The sequence below is a fragment of the Bos indicus genome, chromosome 3 (genome assembly GCF_029378745.1).
Source record: "Bos indicus isolate NIAB-ARS_2022 breed Sahiwal x Tharparkar chromosome 3, NIAB-ARS_B.indTharparkar_mat_pri_1.0, whole genome shotgun sequence".
Taxonomy (NCBI): domain Eukaryota; kingdom Metazoa; phylum Chordata; class Mammalia; order Artiodactyla; family Bovidae; genus Bos; species Bos indicus.
In genome coordinates this window covers 100337502-100357470 of record NC_091762.1, presented here as the reverse complement: position 1 = coordinate 100357470, position 19969 = coordinate 100337502, and the positions used below count along the sequence as shown (strand labels likewise).

Genomic DNA, 19969 nt, shown 5'->3' with positions numbered 1-19969 from the left:
AGGAGTCGTAGGAGTTTGCCAGGCAGGCTTGGCAGGTGAAAAAGCCACACACAGGCAACAGCATAAATGGACGGAGGCATGAGACAGCATAATGAGGAGGGAAACAACAGAACCCCAGTGTCCTTAGAGCAAGAGAGCATGCCCTTTAAGGAGTGAAGAGGTGGACGAGGCCAGATGGGAGAGGCCTTGACTTGACTTGAAGGCGGCCTTTCACGTGTCCAGTCGTCAGGTTCCCCAAGTGCAGCATCCGGAGAGCAGGATCACAGAGCCTGTCCTCAGGCTATGACCAGGCCCTTCCGGCTTAGCTCCAGGCGACCTGGCGCAGGAGGAGAAAGTCACTTGTCCTTTTTGATTTGCAGGCCACTGCACAAATGGAAGAGCGTCTGGCCGAGTTCATCTCCTCCAACACTCCAGACAACGTGTTGCCCTTGGCTGATGGAACCTTGAGCTTTATTCATCATCAGGTGATAGAGATGGCTCGAGACTGCCTGGACAAATCCCGGAGTGGCCTCATTACCTCACACTACTTCTACGAACTTCAAGAGAATTTAGAGAAGCTTCTGCAAGATGTGAGTGTCCTTGTGCGGAACTCTGGTGAACGCTGCACGTGGCAGTGGTTATTAGTGCTGAGCCAAGATTACAGTGGTCATGGTGCTCCCAGCCTGCGTGCCACCTCTTGCTGATGTGCGGGGCCCACCTTACGTGTCCTGCTGCTGCTGCTGGACTTCGGTTCCTCCTCAGTCCCCTGCATTTCTGAGAGAAGCCTGTTTAGTATCAGAACCCAGTGCTATGAGTCTTCTCCTTTTCTAATTCTAGTCACCCTGCCCAAGGTTCCAACACTGGTAGTGTTCATAAATATTTGCCTAGGAGACTTGTAACCCAAAGCCAGAAAGAGGCCCCAGTGGCTGCCGTGGGCTCTCGTTTGGTAGACACACTGGTGTAAGCAGAGCCTTGAAACTGCTTCTTCTCAGCCAAGATAAAGCAGTCCTGAAGACTGCTCTGTGGGTTTATCTGTTCGCTGATGCTCCCTATACATAGTGAGAAGTTCTCTAGTGGGGACAGATGGTTTAGAGACCTGGTGCTCCTGAGCGTGAGAAGTCTCTGGGTCGCTACTTCATGCTCCGCGGTTGGCTTCCTCTCCACCTCTCCACTTGGGTGATGGGTGCTTCTCCGCAGACCACAGCTGTTCACATCACACCATTAGCACAATTTAGGGGAGAGGAGATGTGCTGTCTGCCTGGGGCTGGGCTCTTCATGTCACTGGAATGTTTCCCAGTCCAGACCCAGTTACCTCCAGACCTGTGCCTTCTCACCAACTGAGCTGAGAGCCAAGGCTGATAATCAAATGGACTCCAGTGTGTTAGTCCAGAAGTTAGGAGCCGGAAGTTTTTTGTTTTTTTTAATTTAGGAAAAAGTTGAACCTAGAGAAAGGATCATGATCATTGCTGTCAGACACTGGAAGTCTTCTCATATGTAATAGATGCATAGCTTTTCTGTCCCCTAAAAGGTAGACAAGCCCAGTGGACAAGAGTTACTTTGAGAAAGGTTTTAATTTTAATAGATGAAGAAGTTCTTCCTTCTATAAAATTGTCTTTCTGATTTTAAAAGTAATACTTGCATTCAGACATTGCAGAAATACGAGTTTAAAAAAGCTAAAGTCCCATGAAACATCACTGGCAGCTCTTTGTTTCTGTTCAAGAATAATTTTCTCCCATCCAAGTACTAACCAGGCCCGACCCTGCTTAGCTTCTGAGATCAGACGAGATCGGGCGCGTTCAGGGTGGTATGGCCGTAGACCAAGAATAATTTTCTAACAGTTCTGTAACAATAGATAGGAATCTGGGACTGAGATATCAGGTAAATCAACCAGACTTCCAAGGTTGCTTGTACATCTAAGATTAATCTTCTGAAATGCTAAAGTCAGAGCCCTGCCCAGAAACTACAGGCATTTTCCTCATTGCCCCTGGAAGTAGGAAGAATACTAGACACGGAGCCAGTGCAGTCATACTTTCTGTCGTTTGCTAGGCCCTAGGAATGCAGAAAAGAAGTTCAGTGTGGGTCTGGCTCAAGGAATTTGCCTTTGACTGGGGTGTACAGACCCATCAATAAGAATTGCAGTAAAAATGACAGCTGTTAGTTATTGAAGTGTCCTGTGTGCCAGCCATCACACCGAGTGCTCTATGAATTACCTCACTTTTGTTTATTGTAGTAAGTGTGATTGATGAGCACTAGCTAGAGATGAATTCTGAGCACAGAGGAGGATATGCTGACTCTGTGTGGAGAGTTCAGGAAAAGTTGGATCTTCGTGAGGAGGTAGGAGTTCACTGGACTTAGGAAGGAGTACAAACAACCTCTCAGAGGTGTGGAGGAACTTGGTACATTCTGGACATTACAGGTAAAGTAGTTTGACATGACTAGAATGAAAGATGCCTGCGGGGAAACCTTGGTAGATGAATATGCTAGTCACTGCGCTAATTTAACTTCACAACAGCACTGTATGGAAGGTGCTATTATTATTCTCTAAATAAACAGATGAGAAAACCAAAATTTAAAGGGGCCAAGTGAGCCCAAGGTAACTTGTTTCTTGCGTAACAGAGTTGGAACCCAAACCGAGGTTATTCATTCCAGAGCCTAAGATCTTACACTTTCAAACACTTAGCAAGCATTGACATCTGCTATACAAGAGGCACCTATGCTAGGCTTAGTATGTGAGGGAAAAAGAAAGACACAGGCTGTGTATTCACAAGGCCCAGCAGCATAGCTGTAGAGACAGTTAATTATAAGACAACATGCTAGTACCATGTGCTATGAGCAAACAGCTTGGGGAGCGTAGAAAAGGGAGCCGTTACTTCTTGTTCTTCATGTGTGTGTGTGTGTGTGTGTGTGTGTGTGTGATGGAGCAGGGGTCTTAGATGAGCCTTCACACAGTTGATATTTGGGCTGCACCTTAAAAGAACGAATGCAATTTCATCAAGTGCCCAGCCTCTCTTCTCATTTAATAACCAGGTTTTTTTTGTTTTTGTTTTTAAATGGTCTTCATTTGCTATATTTCTCTCCTTGCAACCTATTCACTATTCATCATCCTGCCTTCCACTTTCCCTTCCCATATTCCACTAAAACTGTTTCAGGCAAAAGTCCCCAAAGAACTAACTGACCAGTTGCCAAATCCTGTGACCTCTCTCAGCCCTCATCTTCGTTTGCCTCTCTGCGGGAGTTTGCACAGTGAAAAATCCTCTCCTTGATCTCCCCTCCCCCTGGTTGTCGTGAAAGTGTTCTCTCCTGTCTTGCTGCCCCTTCACAAGTTCTCTTAAATTCTGGTGTTCCTAGGGACACCCTCCTGAGCATCCATACTCCCGTTCTCCTTCTTCACTCTGATCAGTCCTGACAGCTCCCATGTCTTCAGTTGTCATCCATTCACTAAGGGTCCCTGCCCACCTGCGTTCTCCTGAGTTTCAGATCCTTCACTTTCCTTCTCACATTGGCTGGTATTCTTCATTGCAAGTAGTAGAGCCACCTCAGAACAGTTTATTATATAAAGACTGAAAGGGCAGGTCTTAGAGAATTGAAGACAGCAATGCAGCCAGGCTTTCGGAACGGACCAGAGCTAGAAATGAGAACCTGTGGAAAGCCCAGGAAGTGTTCATCTTCCTCCAGTCCACTCTGTTCTCTCTTTGGTTCTGTTCTCTCTCTCTCTCTCTCATCCTTTTCCCCAGAAGCGGATTATACAGTTCTGTCACCCTGATATTAACCGTTGTCATTCCATCCACCTTTCAGCACCTATATCCCCTCTGGTCAGCTGTTGGAAGTGGGAGGGAAAGTGCAGCCACACAACACAGATTCTAGAAGTCAGAACAGTTTCCAGAAAAAAAGAAGCTCTCCTGGGCTGAGCAAATACCTCAGGAAGTAGCTAGTGTAGTACCTCAGACTCTCCAGGTCCAAAACAGAACTCTTTTCCACCTACCTGCTTTGTCTTTAAAGCTAAAGGGAATATGTTCTCTACCTATCCTTGGGGCTTCCCTTGTAGCTCAGTTGGTAAAGAATCTGCCTACAATGCAGGAGACCTGAGTTTGATCCCTGGGTCAGGAAGATCCTCTGGAGAAGGAAATGGCAATCTACTCTGGTATTCCTGCCTGGAGAATCCCATGGACAGAGGAGCCTGGTAGGCTACAGTCCATGGGATTGCAAGAGTCACGACTTAGCAATTTAACTACTACTAACTACTACTACCTATCCTTACCTAAACTGCATATCTCTTTATATTATCTGTTTCATTTAGGGGTTCACTGAAATTTCCCTAAAATTGGAGCTGCAGTTACCATCTATTCCTGCCTCATGCACCCCTCAGGGCTGCTCTCAGATGGCCCAGTCTGTCCATTTCCCTACATTCTTACTTCCTTGATTTATGCCTTTTTCATCTTCACTATTGCCATAGCCTGCTGGTGGGTTTTCCTCCTTTTAGACTTGCCCTCTTTCATGCACCATCCCCACTACAGCCAGAGCCGTCTCTCTGAAGTCCCTGCTGCTCGCATCACTCTCCTGCTTTGAGGTCTTTCTATTCCTTACGGTCTGTCTGTGGTGGAAAGCATCAGTGAAGGCTCCATTGAGAGCTGCCTCTTGAGCTGGGGTCTGGTAGGTAAGTGAAGCCTGCTGGATGGAGAAGCAGGTAAAGCGGTGTGTCCGTGTGACATTCCTGTGTCATGCAGTGTTCACCAGCTCACGTGGCTCCTGCTCATGGCCCAGTGACCTCCTCTAAGGTCTCTGCTTTGCAGAACTCTCTGTACTACAAAGCGCTTCTCCCCAGAGTCGGCTCTGTTCAGGCCGGTCCTGCTTCGCTCCGCCACGCTGGGCCGGCAGATCGCTCAAGCTACCTTTGTCTTCTCTACAGGCTCATGAGCGCTCAGAGAGTTCAGAAGTGGCTTTTGTGATGCAGCTGGTGAAAAAGCTGATGATTGTCATTGCCCGCCCAGCTCGTCTCCTGGAATGCCTGGTGAGTGGGCTCTGGGAAGGTTGGGGGGTGGTGGTGGCTGGAGGGGTGGGAACAGGGACTGCAGAGGAAGTATTCTGCTAACAGCAGAACTGTGGGGGCACCCGCTGCCATTTCTGCTGCTGAAGTCCTTATTTAAATATGATGTGCAAGCACTGGGGGACCAAATGAGTCCCTGAGGAAACATGGACACCTCTGAGGAGAGTGGTGGGGAGAGGTTTCATCTGCCCACCCCACACTGAGCAGGCCCAGGTTAGTGGGGGCCCCAGGGCTGAGAAGCACAGGCCAGTTTTGTTTGCACAAGTTGAGTCCACCCTTCATTTGATCATTCAGTGACACTTTACTGAATGCCTCCTTCATTCTAGACACTGGAGATACAGGTATAAATAAAGCAGAGTCCTGATCCCATAATGCCTCCTCTGCAGCAGGGTTAGAATTCATCTTGAATGCCTTAGGTATGAAGCCTGAAGATGTGCAAGTAATAGTTATGATATTGGCGAAGTGTTGTGAAGGGGGAAAATCCAAGGTGCAGTGGGAACATGAGGAAGGACGTGCTTCTCAGGATGGACAGGAATGAATGTTGAGTGAAGGCCCCCTGGGGAACGTGAAGCTTCGTCAGTGACTTGAAGGATAACTGTGAGTTTACCAGGAGAGAGCTGTCAGAAAGGACATTTGATGGAGTGTGGGTGTGTCTGAAGAGCTGGTGAGGGAAAAACTTGGGAGGTGGATCCTTCATGTCCTTCATGACAGGACCATGAAGGGTGCGGGTTCTTGGTTCAGGAGTTTGTGTTTATCCATAAGGCCACTGGGAGCCATCAGGAAGTTTAGGTAAGAATGTGATGTGGTCAGATTTACTTTTTATAACTTTGTAAAGGTATGATTTACATACAATAAAATATATCCTATTTGGTTATACAGTTCAGTGAGTTTTAGCAAATCTACACCTGTCTAGTCACTGCCACAGTTGAGATGGAAGATATTTCTCTCACCTCAGAAAATTCCCTTGTGCCCCTTTGCAGTCAGCCCCTTTCCCCTCCCCACCTCGCCTCCCACTCCAGACAGCCACCTATCTGCTCTTTCACTATGGTTAAGTTTGCCTTTTATACAGTTTCATATAAATTAAATCATGCAGTGTGTTCTGACTTCTTTAACTCAGCATAATTTTGTAGCAATTCATACATATTATTGCATGCAGCAGTGATTGGTTCCTTTTTATTTCTGAGTAATACTCCATGAGATTTACTCCTGAGAAAGATACCTATGGGCACAACATGGATAATGAACTGGGGGAGAAGGCAGAGCCAGGGACAGTGGGGCAGAGGCTCTTAACACAGTTCATGTGAGAGAGGCGCGCCATGAACTAGGACGGTGGTAGAGACCAGATAAGGAGATTTGGGTGGAGGGGAGTTTATGAAGTAGGCATTCTGACTAGACAGGGACGGAGGAAGAAGCAGGTAATAGAATTTCCCAGTCTGGCTTAGATTTTACCCAAGTAGGTGGTGGTGGTGTTTTCTAAACCCCTGAGACCAGAGGTAAAGAAAAGCAGTGGAGGCTGGGGTTGTGGCCAGAGGGCCGCTCCTGCAACAACATGAAGTCTGTGGTTAAACAGGGGCTGGCAGTTCAGTCTGGTCTTGTGCAGTGGTTTTGTCTTTCTCCCTACCTCTGTGGCCATGGTCAAATCCATGCATCTCTGTGAGACTTGACTTCCTCCCCAAGATCATAGAGGTATCATCAGGGCTTAGTGCCGAGTGTGACACTTAGTAGGCACTCAGTCAGTGAGGCCCTCATTATTCTGTGCTCTGGGCAGACAAAGACTTCTGTGCTGTGTCCATATGGCTCTCTAGACCCCAGGACACAGGGGTTGCTCAGTAGATGCCTGACAGCATGGGTGTGTACCACCAGGGCTGTGAAGTGTGACTGAAGGTGGCCAGGACTGCCCCCCTGCACTAGGTATGGGGAGACACCGACAGTGCTGTGTCTGGCTGGCACAAGGCTTTGGACCAGGCAGATAGGCAGAGCTCTCTTGAAACTGAAAGCTCTGAGTCGTCTTGCTGTGGAAGCCAGCAGATGTGGAGGGTGTTCAGTCTGGAGGCGACCTTTAAGATAGCTGTGTCCCCATTGGTCCCTGACTCATGATGCTTCTGGGGGTTCTGGGGTAGGGGTGTCCATCACAAAGAGGAAGTCTTCCTATTCCTCCCGCTCTGGGTAAATGCCTTCAAACCATAAAGGCCAGCAGCCTTCGCCTGTAGGTCTCACCACTGACTACCTCTCTCCCCGGTACAGGAGTTTGACCCTGAAGAGTTCTACCACCTGTTAGAAGCAGCTGAGGGCCACGCCAAAGAGGGACAAGGGATTAAATGTGACATTCCCCGCTACATCGTTAGCCAACTGGGCCTCACACGGGATCCCCTAGAGGGTGAGCATGCAGCCTCGTGGCTGCAAAGTGGCCCCACAGCCTACACGCTCTAACAGCAGGGAAACCACTGGGAGAAGAGGGTTAGCTGGACAGGGACACAACACAGCCTCAGAGGCCCGAGGGCTGCAGGAAAACCCTGTGTTCTGTGTCATAAAAGAGCCACTCCTTCGAGATAGTCCACATCTGCCTTCTGACACCCAAGCGGGGCTGTCTTGGGCACACCTGGGTTGGATTTAGATCCTAAAGGTCAAAAGAGGTCAACACAAGGACCACAATCACATTTTCAGAAACGGTCACCTCGTCTGCATGCTTGCCTCTCCTGCAGCCACCTTACAGGTCCCCTTGTGTCTTTGGGGTGGTCCCGACTCCGGGCTTCATGCTGAGCCCCTCGTGAAGGTGGGCATCTGAGTCCCTTGTCTCTAGTCGCCCCGCCCCTGCCTTTCCTGCTTCCCGGCCTCATCCAGCAGAGCAGAGTCTTGGCAGCAGGACGGGGGCCGGCTACCAGCTTCAGGCCTGTTTTCAGCTATTGTCCCGAGTTTGAGGGAAGCTTTATAGAATTTTCCAGGCCTTTTGAATGGCACTGGACTTAGATACGAGTGGCAATGTTATTTGGCAAACAAGTCCAAAAGCTGTGACTCCACTAAAGCCAGAGCCACAAGACCGCCTCCCAGACCCGTGCAGGAAGCATTTATGGCTCCCCTGCATGCGTCTGTCCTCTGGCGTGAGCGGGCGGCCGAGAGGCCTGAGGTTGCCGCGCACACTTTTGTCTTGTATCCTTGCTTTGTTTCTAGAAATGGCCCAGTTGAGCAGCTATGACAGTCCTGATACTCCGGAGACAGATGATTCAGTCGAGGTAAAGACTCTGAGCTCTTGCCTCAACCCTGGGCCCTGGGCCCTGTGAAGCGCGGGCTGTGGGTTCTCTCAGAGACTGTCTGCAGGAGGGCCAGTGGAGAGGGTGGTTGCTGCACGGTCTGAGGGCTTTTCAGCTCCGGGAGGAGTGCGGAGGCTCCGGCAGGGCTGAGCGGGGCAGACACTGGGGCACAGCCTCCTCAGGTATGCACACTCTGACGAGCATGCCTGCCCCTTGCCTTTTCCCTTGTCTTCCAGGGCCGTGGGGCATCTCTGACATCGAAAAAGACACCCTCTGAGGAGGACTTCGAAACCATTAAGCTCATCAGCAATGGCGCCTATGGGTAAAGTCAGGGGTCGGGTATGGCCGGGACTAGAGCTCAGTTGGCCCGTGGGCTCTTCTTTCTGGAAGTGAGTGGTACCTGGTCCTCTGGGCAGCAGGACTGTCCCTCAGGATGGCCCTTCTCCCTCCCTGAAGCCTCCTGGAGAGACGATAGTGCAGTTCCCTCTGACAGCTGAGCGTGGTGCCTTTCCTGGGCAGGAGCCCCTCTTCCCTTGGGGGCACTCCTCCTCTTATGAGCTCTGAGGAGGGGTTGAGCTGTGTCCTCAGGAACTTGACAAGCTCCCAGGGCAGGCCCTCGTGTCCTTCTCACTGTCGAGCACCACCTGCCCCGCTGTTCCATACACCAATAAGGTGTGAGAGGAGTCAGTTTGACCCCCAGGCTGGCAGTGGCGGAGGGCATGGCCAAGGGCCATGCAGAACAGACGGGCTTTGCTTCCAGGGCCGTGTTCCTGGTGCGGCACAAGTCCACCCGGCAGCGCTTTGCCATGAAGAAGATCAACAAGCAGAACCTGATCCTGCGGAACCAGATCCAGCAGGCCTTCGTGGAGCGGGACATCCTGACTTTTGCTGAGAACCCCTTTGTGGTCAGCATGTTCTGCTCCTTTGAAACCAAGCGCCACCTGTGCATGGTGATGGAGTATGTGGAAGGTACGGGGGACAGGTGGCCTGCCCTAGGGGCCAAGGCCCAGTCAGAGACAGCCCTGATCAGGGCCCAGCAGCTTTGTGTGGCTGTGGTGTTTCAGGGCCCAGCTTCCCCACCTGTCCTTGGCCCTGGTTTCTGCTTTAGGATCGTAGAGACCATTTGGCCACGGCAGGCACCAGGTGCCGTGCCTCTCCCAGGAAGAGGCTTCTGGAGCTGGAGCTGCCATGAGGCTGCCCATGTCAGGCACAGAAAGAGGCATTCTGGGACGGGATGTATATGTCCCTCAACTGTAAAACCTATGCCCAAAGCCTGCACGGCCCATAGCCTGCTGGCACCACACAGGGCTGAGGAGGCAGCAGAGCCACCCACGCCCAGGGTCAGTCACTGGGAGGATTGCATCTGGGCCCTTGGGAGAAAGGCAGGCTGCCACCCTGACAGATGGCTTTAGAGGGCACCCCTTAAAGAGCATACAGCATGCTCAGGGTGGCGCAGAAGAGCATGGTGAAGCACAGCTTCTCCGGTGGCCTTCCCTCTCCTTTCATCAGGGCTGTGCACAGCTTCCAAATATGCCTAAGTCTTGAAGTTGGGAACAACACTCCCCTTTTAATTCCTTGGGTATGTGCTGGGAGTTTACAATGTTACTTTACTCAAAACTAAAGGACAGCCAATGGGAAGGAAATAACACATGCTGAAATATCAGCCAGACGTGTTTACAATAAACAGGATTCCCACCCAAAAATAACTTAGTCCTGTCCCAACAAGTCAACTTACAGGCATAGAGGCCTGGGTTCCTTCCTTCTTTGGCCTGAACAGCGGCCTTGACCGCCCCCGGCCGACTCCTCTTGCTCCTGCTCCAGTCTACAGTCTGTCTCCCACCCACACCAGCAGCAGGGGTGCTAGAATCACCGTCTCTAGCGCCAGGGAGTTTGGTGAGGCCACCTCCTCTGGGGCCTCTGAGACCATCTGGAGCAGGGCACTGGCTCCCTGCTTCATGGTGGCCTGGGCTTGTTGCAGGAGGAGACTGTGCCACGCTGCTGAAGAACATCGGGGCCCTGCCTGTGGACATGGTGCGCCTGTACTTTGCAGAAACTGTGCTAGCCCTGGAGTACTTACACAATTACGGCATCGTGCACCGTGACCTCAAGCCTGACAAGTATGCCCACTCTTCGAGTCCCTTGTTTAGGGTCTCCCACTTGGGTCTCAAGATAAATGAAGGCAGACACAGCATGTCTGAATCTATCCCAAATGGCTAGTCATGTGGGTGTGCACCCAGGCTTGGTACTCTAACCCCTGACTCTCCCCAGATGCAAAGAACATTGACAGCAAGGTCCAGCAGGGGCATTGTAAAGCTTTGGTGACATCAAAGAATCACTGAGGAGCTCTACCCAAGAACCCAAGCAGAAGCAAAAGAATCCACACACCTAGTAGATGGCAGAGCAAGTGGCCTGGCATTCACTGACATGTGCTCTCTGCCAAGCACTGTATTCTCGTCTCTGGTCTATAGAGCTTAAGTCCAGTGTGGGCGACTCTCATGCTGAGGAGCAGGATATACAAAGTGAGGAACTACAAATAGTGCAGTATGGCTGAAGCTGAGATTGTTAGTTTCAGTCGTGACTGAGGGGCAGGGATTGGACCATCAGGGGACCTTTTATTTAGTTTGGGTTGAGTTTTAAAGGGTCCTAGAGAATCTCTGACCCAGGGCTTCCTTGGTGGCTCAGACAGCAAAGAATCCACCTGTATTACGGGAGACCTGGGTTCAATCCCTGGGTTGGGAAGAGCCCCTGAAGGAGGACATGGCAACCCACTCCGATATTCTTGCCTGGAAAATCCCCATGGACAGAGGAGCCTGGCGGGCTATAGTCCATGGGGTTGCAAAGAGTCAGACACAACTGAGCGACTAAGCGCAGAATACACACAGAGAGTCTCTGAAGGATCTGTTAACCACGGGGAGACGCACTCAGACTTTGATTTAGGTTTAGGAAGATCACTGCCCATGGAAAGAGGTGGTGAGACCACAGCAGTAGACCAGGCCCCTGGAGCAGAGTCGGGCGGGAGAAGAGAGGGATGGGGAAGTGGGAAGGAAATGGTAAGGCTGGGGTGAGAGAGCAGGCTGGGACATCTTCCACAGTTCTGTCTTGAGGCTGGGGTGATAAGTCTCTGTCATGGAAAGCAGCTTTGACGTTAGACAGACTGCATTCATACAGCTCGTTAACCCTGTGAGCTCAGGTCAGTGAATTAAACCTCTTTGAGCTTCGTGTTCCTCCTCTTGGGGATAATACCTGCTTTGGTTGTGTTATTCCTCTGTAAAACCTTTCATGAGCCAGAATATTTTTATAAACAATCGTTAAAGCACTTATCACAGAGCTCAGTAGGTAAGAGAAACACTGCTTTTCACTGAGAAGAGGACCCATTCGGAGGCATGAGCTTGTTTGGACAGGTTGAGTTCAGGGTGCCCACAGGGCTTCTGGCAGTGAGTAGGTGTGGAGCTCATAAAAGGAGTCGGGGCCGGAGATACTAGGGAGTACAGGGCTAGCAGGGCCGAAGCCTTTGGCACTAAGTGAAATGGCTCAGGCAGTGTGTGTGAAGGGGAAAGACAGTTCCCTGTGAGATCTTAGAGCCCCCCAAGTCCAGCTATAGATTTGGGATGAGATCATTGTGCCCCTTTCCCCTTCTCCCTGATTTGGGGTGTTGTGAGCCCCCCAGGTCAGAAGAGGGGGCTGGAGATGGCTGGAGCCTTAGGACAGGGCTGACCGCTTGCGGAGGAAAGCTTGTTCCTCAGCCGGCCGATACTTGCCCTCAGTGTAGAGCACAGTCGAGGACAGTAAACAAAGGTGACTTGGGGGGCGGGGGGCTGGGCAAAAGGCGGGTTAGTTGCTCATGCCGAGTGCAGTTTTCACACTGCCAGAGCTGCTTGTTCTCTCACAGCTGCCTGTTCCCCTGTCTGAGTGGGGAAAGGGGGAGTATGCTAAAGTCAGCACTTTTGGAAGACCAGGAGATAACTCCAGACATTTGTTTCTCTGGTTTCCCAGCCTGCTGATTACATCCATGGGTCACATCAAGCTCACTGATTTTGGCCTTTCCAAAATTGGCCTTATGAGTCTGACCACAAACTTGTACGAGGGCCACATTGAAAAGGATGCACGGGAGTTCCTGGACAAGCAGGTAAGAAGGACGGTTGAGAGCTTGGGGGTTGAATTCCAGGCCTCAGAGTAAGAATGGGGAGCCGCATGCTTCCCCTGCAGCTCAGTGTTAAGACTGAGAGCGCCTGTCTTTTCCTCCTTGTGGTTCCAGGGAGGTATTAAGAGAGGGAGCACCTTTGGAAATAGGGTGGCCCATGAGAATCAAATGGGTAGAAAATCCAAAATCATCTTCTTCCTGGGGCTTGGGAGAAGATCGGTCTCAGGACCGTTGACACTCTCAGAGCTGACACTAGGTCGGTCCTGAGCCTCCTGGCCTCAGTGAAGGGCAGAGCTCTCCCAGCGCCTGTGTCCTGAGAACACAGCTCCAAGTTTCCACTGGGCTGCATCCAAAGAGTAGCCTCTGAGCGATTCCTGATTTGACATTTCGGGTTGTGACTGTCCACAAGTCGCTGTAGTAGTCACGTGGCCATAGGATCTGTTCTTTGGGAGGCTGGAGGGCAGAGGTCAATTGTGGGCACCTCATGCCAAGAGGGATAGAACTAGTTAATAGTTAATTAGGATATAATAGTTAATTATTATAATTAACTAATTAATTAGGATAGTTAATTAGGAAATACGTAAACTCGCCCCACCGATAGCGCCAGCTCTGGTACCCTGGGGCTCCTGTCACTCCTGCTCATTAACCAGAGTGTGATGAGTCTTCATTCAGAGACTTTCTGCTCAAGAAGCGGAAGCACCCCTACCCATCCAGCCACCATGCCAGGTGACTATCTCAGGATGCTGAGCCCCCCAACTTCTCTGTGCCCAGGTATGCGGGACCCCGGAGTACATTGCACCTGAGGTGATCCTGCGGCAGGGCTACGGGAAGCCAGTGGACTGGTGGGCTATGGGCATCATCCTGTACGAGTTCCTGGTGGGCTGCGTCCCTTTCTTTGGAGACACTCCGGAGGAGCTCTTTGGGCAAGTGATCAGTGGTAGGTACCATCACCCCAGCCCACTGCGGGGACAGAATCCAGATCCACAGATATGATTTTCACAAGCATCTGTGAGGCTTACAAGTTCTTGCTCTGAATTCTTCTGTGTGTGTTTGGTGTGCTTGCTTCAGATGTGCACGTGCACACCGTGTGTGTCACCTAGCACTTGTTCTGATCGTGTTTGTGATCCTGCATACGTTCATGGGTGTACCTGTGCCGTGAGTGTGAGTTCTGTGTGTGTGTGTGTGTGTGTGTGTGTGTGAGTGAGTGTATCTGTGTCAGGAGTATAAAGGCGGGGTGAGCTGGAGATTAGAACAGAGGATGCCACTGCTTTCCAGTGGCTACTCTGGATCAAAGAACCAGCTGTGGTCGAGGATGTGGGAGATTCCCCCAGAGAGAGGGGAGCTTGTGCAGCTTGAAGGAAGTGGGTCCCAGGAAAGGCTTTCAGGGCTCTGGGCTGGGCCCTTTATACCTCCCCATGGTATATCCTATCCTAGGACCCTCTTCTCCAGCTCTCCACTCTGCCCACGACTTCTAAGACCTTCTCTAACCCACTCCTTCCCTTGTCACCCCGATGACTCTTCAGATGAGATTGTGTGGCCTGAGGGGGACGATGCACTGCCGCCGGACGCCCAAGATCTCACCTCAAAACTGCTCCACCAGAACCCATTGGAGAGACTGGGCACAGGTGGGCCAGGCCCCAGTAAGGGAGGAGTGGGGCTGTCCATGTAACTGGGAGGTTCAGGCTTCAGGTGTGGGCAGTGCCCCTGGTTCCTGACTGCCATGCTCCCTGTGGGCGGAAGAGGAAGATGTTGGAGCTGAGGCCTCCAAGCCCAGCCTCTCGGGAACTAGGTTCTCACTGGATGTGCGACCTGGACTCCACCCGCCCAAACCATCCCTGTCCACAGGCAGTGCCTATGAGGTGAAGCAGCACCCATTCTTCACTGGTTTGGACTGGACGGGACTTCTTCGCCAGAAGGCTGAATTTATTCCTCAGCTGGAGTCAGAGGATGATACCAGCTACTTTGACAGTAAGGCCACTGGTGGGACAGGGAGGAGTGGGAATCCTACCTGTGCCCAGAGACACTTGTGTGCCCTGAGCTTGGTATTGGGAGTCACTTCCCCAGGCCCTCCCGAGGTCTGATAGGGTTGAAGGAGGCCAGCACCAGGGCCTCTGAAAGGCACTGCTGTGTGTGTCCCAGCCCGCTCAGAGCGATACCACCACGTGGACTCGGAGGATGAGGAGGAAGTGAGTGAGGATGGCTGCCTTGAGATTCGCCAGTTCTCGTCCTGTTCTCCAAGGTTCAGCAAGGTGCGACCGGTGCAGCCCCAGCTGGAGAACTGGGAAGAGCAGACCTGTTGAGGGATGTGCTGGGGCCACCTAAGGGGGCAGGGGCTGGAGCTGTCTCCAGGGAAAGAGGGGAGAGGGCCGCACCTGCACGGAGTGGATGCTTCCAGGTCTACTCAGAGCCCTGAGGTACGAGATGCCAGGGTGGCGCCAGGTCAGACCAGTGGAATGCCTGTTTCTTTGAATGTTCTCAGCTGTGTGCAGGGGAGGAAAGGGGAGAATTAGCTCCAGTTCCTGGGCTTCAGGCGCTGGGGATCCTTTGTGGCCTGTGGTGTGGTGGTTGGGCATCCTGGCAGATGCCCTGTGCCCACAGGTGTACAGCAGCATGGAGCGGCTCTCGCTGCTCGAGGAGCGCCGGACGCCACCCCCCACCAAGCGCAGCCTGAGTGAGGAAAAGGAGGACCGCACGGATGGCCTGGCGGGGCTGAGGGGCCGAGAGCGAAGCTGGGTGATCGGCTCCCCTGAGATGTGAGTGCTCAGAGCCAGGGGTGGGCGGCACGGCCATCCGTGGGGCCGTCACTGATGATGGGGAAGGACGTGATGCCGTGAGGGGCCTTCGCGGGTGCGGCTCCCGGAGGGAGGTTCTGTGAGCCAAGCCCCCGAGGAGGCCTGGGCTGGAGGAGGGAGGCCGCCGGGCCCTCCACCCTCGGCCTCATGTCTCCCAGATTACGGAAGCGGCTGTCGGTGTCCGAGTCGTCCCACACGGAAAGCGATTCCAGCCCTCCACTCACCGTGCGGCGCCACTGCTCGGGCCTCCTGGACGTGCCTCGCTTCCCGGAGAGCACTGAGGAGGCTGTTGGCGCTCCCAGGAGGCAGCAGCAGGAGGGTGCATGGCTTCTGACCCCGTCTGGAGAGGGGGCGTCTGGGCCTGCCCTGGAACGGCCGGCCGAGCGGCGGCTGAAGCTGAATGAGGAACCTGCTGGCCAGAGCAGCGCCCCCAGCCCAGGTGCGGCCCCGCCAGTGGGGGGGCTGGCTGGGGTGCTGTGGGGGGCCCGGAGTGGAGGCTCAGCTGAACAGTGGGCCCCATTGCCCGCTTGGTCCACAGCCATGGAGACCCGAGGAGGCCGCGGAACCCCACAGCTGGCAGAAGGAGCCACAGCCAAGGCCATCAGTGACCTGGCGGTGCGCAGGGCCCGCCACCGGCTGCTCTCTGGGGACTCCATAGAAAAGCGCACCGCTCGCCCCATCAACAAAGTGATCAAGTCCGCCTCAGCCACAGCCCTGTCCCTTCTCATTCCTGCTGGTGAGGCCCCCGGGGAGTGAAGATCAAGATTCATAGCAAGGGCCTTGGCCTCTCTGTGGGCCTGTGGCCCAGGGGTCTGCCCCCAGCAGGGGTGTCTGTGTGTTGTTGAGGAGCAGGTGTCTGAAAAACTGCATGTCACTGCTGTCTGTTTGTTAAGGGAGTGAGTATCAGTCTCAGGTTGTGCGTGTGCCCCAGAAGGCAGATAGCACTGTGTGGCAAGGGCAGGGTCCAAGGCAGAGAGCTTACGTTCAGATCCTGGCTCCGTCTCTAAAGGGCCCTTGATCTTGAGTAAGTTGCTTAACTCCTTTGAGCTTCAAATTCCTCATCAAAAAATGTGAATATCCATAATGGTAGCTCATAGGATAATCGTGACATTCAAGAATGAAGCACTTGTATGATCCCTAGTACATATAAGTAAGTGCTCAGTAAATGCTTGCTGCCATTTTCCATCACCTCCTGGGTCTGTGAGGGTCTGGGCACATGAGGGGGCCTTGCTGCTCAGAGGCTGTGGGGAAAACAGGGCTGGAGGCAGGCTCTGTGACTAGAGCTGTGTGGGAGCAACAGCCCAGATGGGCCGGGCTCAAGCATGGACCTGCTAAGTCCCAGCTTCTCCTTCTCCAGAGCACCACTCCTGCTCTCCACTGGCCAGCCCCATGTCCCCACATTCCCAGTCATCCAACCCATCATCCAGGGACTCTTCTCCAAGCAGGGACTTCCTGCCAGCCCTCAGCAGCTCACGGCCCCCCATTGTCATCCACCGAGCCGGCAAGAAGTATGGCTTCACCCTACGAGCCATCCGTGTCTACATGGGTGACTCAGATGTCTACACCGTGCACCACATGGTGTGGGTATGTCGGGCCATCCAGACCTGTTGTCCCCCAACTGTATCACTCCTCTTCCTTCCTCTTACTAGGGCCTGTCTGTCCCTGTTTCTGTCCCTGCCCACACCACCCTCCAGGGTCAAAGGGTGGGGCGGAGAGGGGTCACAGCTCGATGAGCAGAAGTAGGCCCACCCTTCATGCTAGGCTCCAGACTGAGGACTGTTGTCTCCCCGGCACAGCACGTGGAGGACGGAGGTCCAGCCAGTGAGGCAGGGCTGCGTCAGGGGGACCTCATCACGCACGTCAACGGGGAGCCTGTGCACGGGCTGGTGCACACGGAGGTGGTGGAGCTGATCCTGAAGGTCAGTGCTGGGTGTGCCGCCTGCAACCCCTGCACGACCCCAGCCTTGAGTCTGACTAGCTGTGGGGGAGTGGGGCACACGCACAGCTGGCACTTGAGATAGGCGCCCATACACACGGGAGCGGCTGGAGCAGAGGGTTTTCACTGGAAGGTGACACCCTCCTTGGCCAAGGCGGGGATCCTGCCGAGCTGTGGAATGGAGGACAGGCCTGTGAGCCTCTTCTCTCCTTTCCCAACCCTGAGCCACTCGGGTTCCAGTGGAGCTGTTTCCTGCTCTGTGAAGAGGGGAGGCGGTCCCTGTTTCAGACCTGGTGCTGCAGAGGCAGAAGCTCAGGCTGTGGACAGCCGTGCCAGGAGCGAGGGACCAGGGCAGGAACATGGCTGCGGCCTTAGCCTGGGTGCACGCTCTGTTCCCCAGAGTGGAAACAAGGTGTCTATTTCAACAACTCCCCTGGAGAACACCTCCATTAAGGTGGGGCCCGCTCGGAAGGGCAGCTACAAGGCCAAGATGGCCCGAAGGAGCAAGCGGAGCCGGGGCAAGGATGGACAAGAAAGGTGAGCCAGACTCAGCCACGGGGGTCCGCTCTGAGCCTCGCCAGGGCTGGTGTGTGCCGGGGACCCCAGCCCTGGGCCCAGTGTGTGCTGTGCCCCGGTCAGAGCTCAGACCACCTCTGACCTCGTCTCTGCAGCAGAAAAAGGAGCTCCCTGTTCCGGAAGATCACCAAGCAGGCATCCCTGCTCCACACCAGCCGCAGCCTTTCTTCCCTTAACCGCTCCCTGTCGTCCGGCGAGAGTGGGCCAGGCTCGCCCACACACAGCCACAGCCTTTCTCCCCGCTCTCCCACGCAGGGCTACCGGGTGACCCCTGAAGCCGTGCACTCAGGTATGGAGGGTTCCCCGCAAGTCACAGAGCAGCCCCTTGGAGGTGGCAGAGTCCTGGGCCCTCTGTGCATCTCACCCATCCCTCTCCAAGGCTCTTGCTCAGCCCACCCCTAGCAGATCCAGCAGTCCTGGGGAGAAGGTGACAGGTGAGGGACGACCTCATGTCTGTAGCCCGAGCTCTGGTTTCCTGGTGGGTCACCTTGATGATCTGGGACATTCCAGGGTGAAGCCCCGTTTTTCCCCTCAGTCACTTCTAAGAGCTAACTTCTCTACCTCTGTGTGTGTGTCTGTCTGTGCAAAGTGGGGGGGAATTCATCACAGAGCAGCTCCCCCAGCTCCAGCGTGCCCAGTTCTCCTGCCGGCTCTGGGCACACACGGCCGAGCTCCCTCCACGGTCTGGCGCCCAAGCTCCAACGCCAGTACCGCTCTCCACGGCGCAAGTCGGCAGGCAGCATCCCGCTGTCACCACTGGCCCACACCCCTTCACCACCACCAGCGGCTTCGCCTCAGCGTTCCCCATCACCTCTGTCTGGCCACGGGGCCCAGGCCTTCCCCACCAAGCTCCACTTGTCGCCTCCCCTAGGCCGGCAACTCTCACGGCCCAAGAGCGCGGAGCCACCCCGCTCACCACTACTTAAGAGGGTGCAGTCAGCTGAAAAACTGGCAGCTGCACTGGCTGCTTCTGAGAAGAAGCTCGCCACTTCTCGAAAACAGAGCCTTGACCTGCCCCACCCCGAGCTAAAGAAGGAATTGCCGCCCAGGGAAGTCAGCTCTCTGGAGGTAGTTGGGACCAGGAGTGTGCTGTCTGGAAAGGGGGCGCTGCCAGGGAAAGGGGTGTTGCAGGCTGCTCCCTCACGGGCCTTAGGGACCCTCCGCCAGGACAGGGCTGAACGGCGAGAGTCGCTGCAGAAGCAGGAAGCCATCCGGGAGGTTGACTCTTCAGAAGATGATACTGATGAGGGGCCTGAGAACAGCCAAGGTGTTCAGGAGCCAAGCTTGGTACCCCACCGAGAAGGGGGCCAGGATCCACCCCTCAGAGGAGCAGGAGAGGGTGAGGAAGAGGATGCCTTCTTGCCCAGGGATCCCAGGGGACAGGGCCCAGTGGTCACAGGTCTACTGACAGGGGTCACACTGGGATCTCCCAGAATGGAAGGCCCTGGTGTCCCCCAGAAGAAGCTTGGAATCCTACAGGCTTTTGAAGAGGGTTCCAGCTCCTCGTCCTCAGCCCCCAACCTGGGGAAGGCTGGCCCCACAGACCCCATCCCCGCTGAAGGCTGCTGGAAGGCCCAGCACCTCCACACCCAGGCACTGACAGCACTTTGTCCGAGCTCATCAGGACGCATCCCTGCCAGTTGCTCCACTGCCTCCACCCCTGGAGAGCTGGGCCCATGGTCCTGGAAATTCCTCTTCAAGGGCCCTGACAGGGCATACCCAACCGGAAAGGCAGCAATGGAAGATGGGCCAGCCAGCTCCCAAGATTTGGAAACTACAACTCCAGGCCACCCTGCAAACCTGTCCCCCAGACAGGAGGGGAAGTCATGGCCACCCAGTGCCCCTGGGCTGGCCCATCCACCTTGTGAGGTTCCCAGCCAGAGCTGGCTATGGGAGTCTGAGTGTGCACAGAGAGAGAAAGAGGAGCCAGCGCTGGGCATCACCAAAGTGCCTGATGCCTCAGGTGACAGGAGGCAGGACGTTCCATGCAAGAGCTGCCCCTTCACCCCAGAGCCTGGGCCCAGCCTGCTCCAGAAGGGCCAAGACCCAGGGGGCCCTCAGGAGCATCAGGACTTGGCATTGTCACCTGATGAGCTTTTAAAGCAAACATAGAACTTGTTTGCCATTTCTTGCACTCGGTCCTGTGTAATAACACGCTCTTGGAAACTATCTTTATGTCTTTTGCTTGCTTCTTTCTTTCAGTCAATACAAATGTAACATAAGGTCCTCTGGTGCTGAGAATATGATGGTGAT

General features: G+C 53.9%; 1 protein-coding gene across 8 annotated transcripts in view; it reads left to right on the top strand.

Moving 5' to 3' along the window:
- Positions 1-19885, top strand: part of MAST2 (microtubule associated serine/threonine kinase 2) — a 206790-nt gene extending 186905 nt beyond the window's left edge. For 6 of the 8 annotated variants that reach the window (XM_070786615.1, XM_070786613.1, XM_070786619.1 and 3 more), the window contains 20 exons: positions 360-569; positions 4886-4987; positions 7268-7400; positions 8192-8253; positions 8508-8593; positions 9032-9240; positions 10250-10388; positions 12265-12397; positions 13184-13349; positions 13936-14037; positions 14258-14380; positions 14552-14661; positions 15011-15165; positions 15363-15643; positions 15743-15940; positions 16562-16788; positions 17001-17123; positions 17541-17677; positions 17812-18005; positions 18306-19885. In XM_070786615.1, coding sequence (XP_070642716.1) covers positions 360-569; positions 4886-4987; positions 7268-7400; positions 8192-8253; positions 8508-8593; positions 9032-9240; positions 10250-10388; positions 12265-12397; positions 13184-13349; positions 13936-14037; positions 14258-14380; positions 14552-14661; positions 15011-15165; positions 15363-15643; positions 15743-15940; positions 16562-16788; positions 17001-17123; positions 17541-17677; positions 17812-18005; positions 18306-19828 — 4413 coding nt within the window. In that variant the 3' untranslated portion in view covers positions 19829-19885. The remainder of the gene's footprint in view (positions 1-359; positions 570-4885; positions 4988-7267; positions 7401-8191; positions 8254-8507; positions 8594-9031; positions 9241-10249; positions 10389-12264; positions 12398-13183; positions 13350-13935; positions 14038-14257; positions 14381-14551; positions 14662-15010; positions 15166-15362; positions 15644-15742; positions 15941-16561; positions 16789-17000; positions 17124-17540; positions 17678-17811; positions 18006-18305) is intronic. The other 2 variants (XM_070786616.1, XM_070786614.1) reach the window with 1 other exon arrangement.
- The last annotated feature ends 84 nt before the right edge of the window (positions 19886-19969 follow it).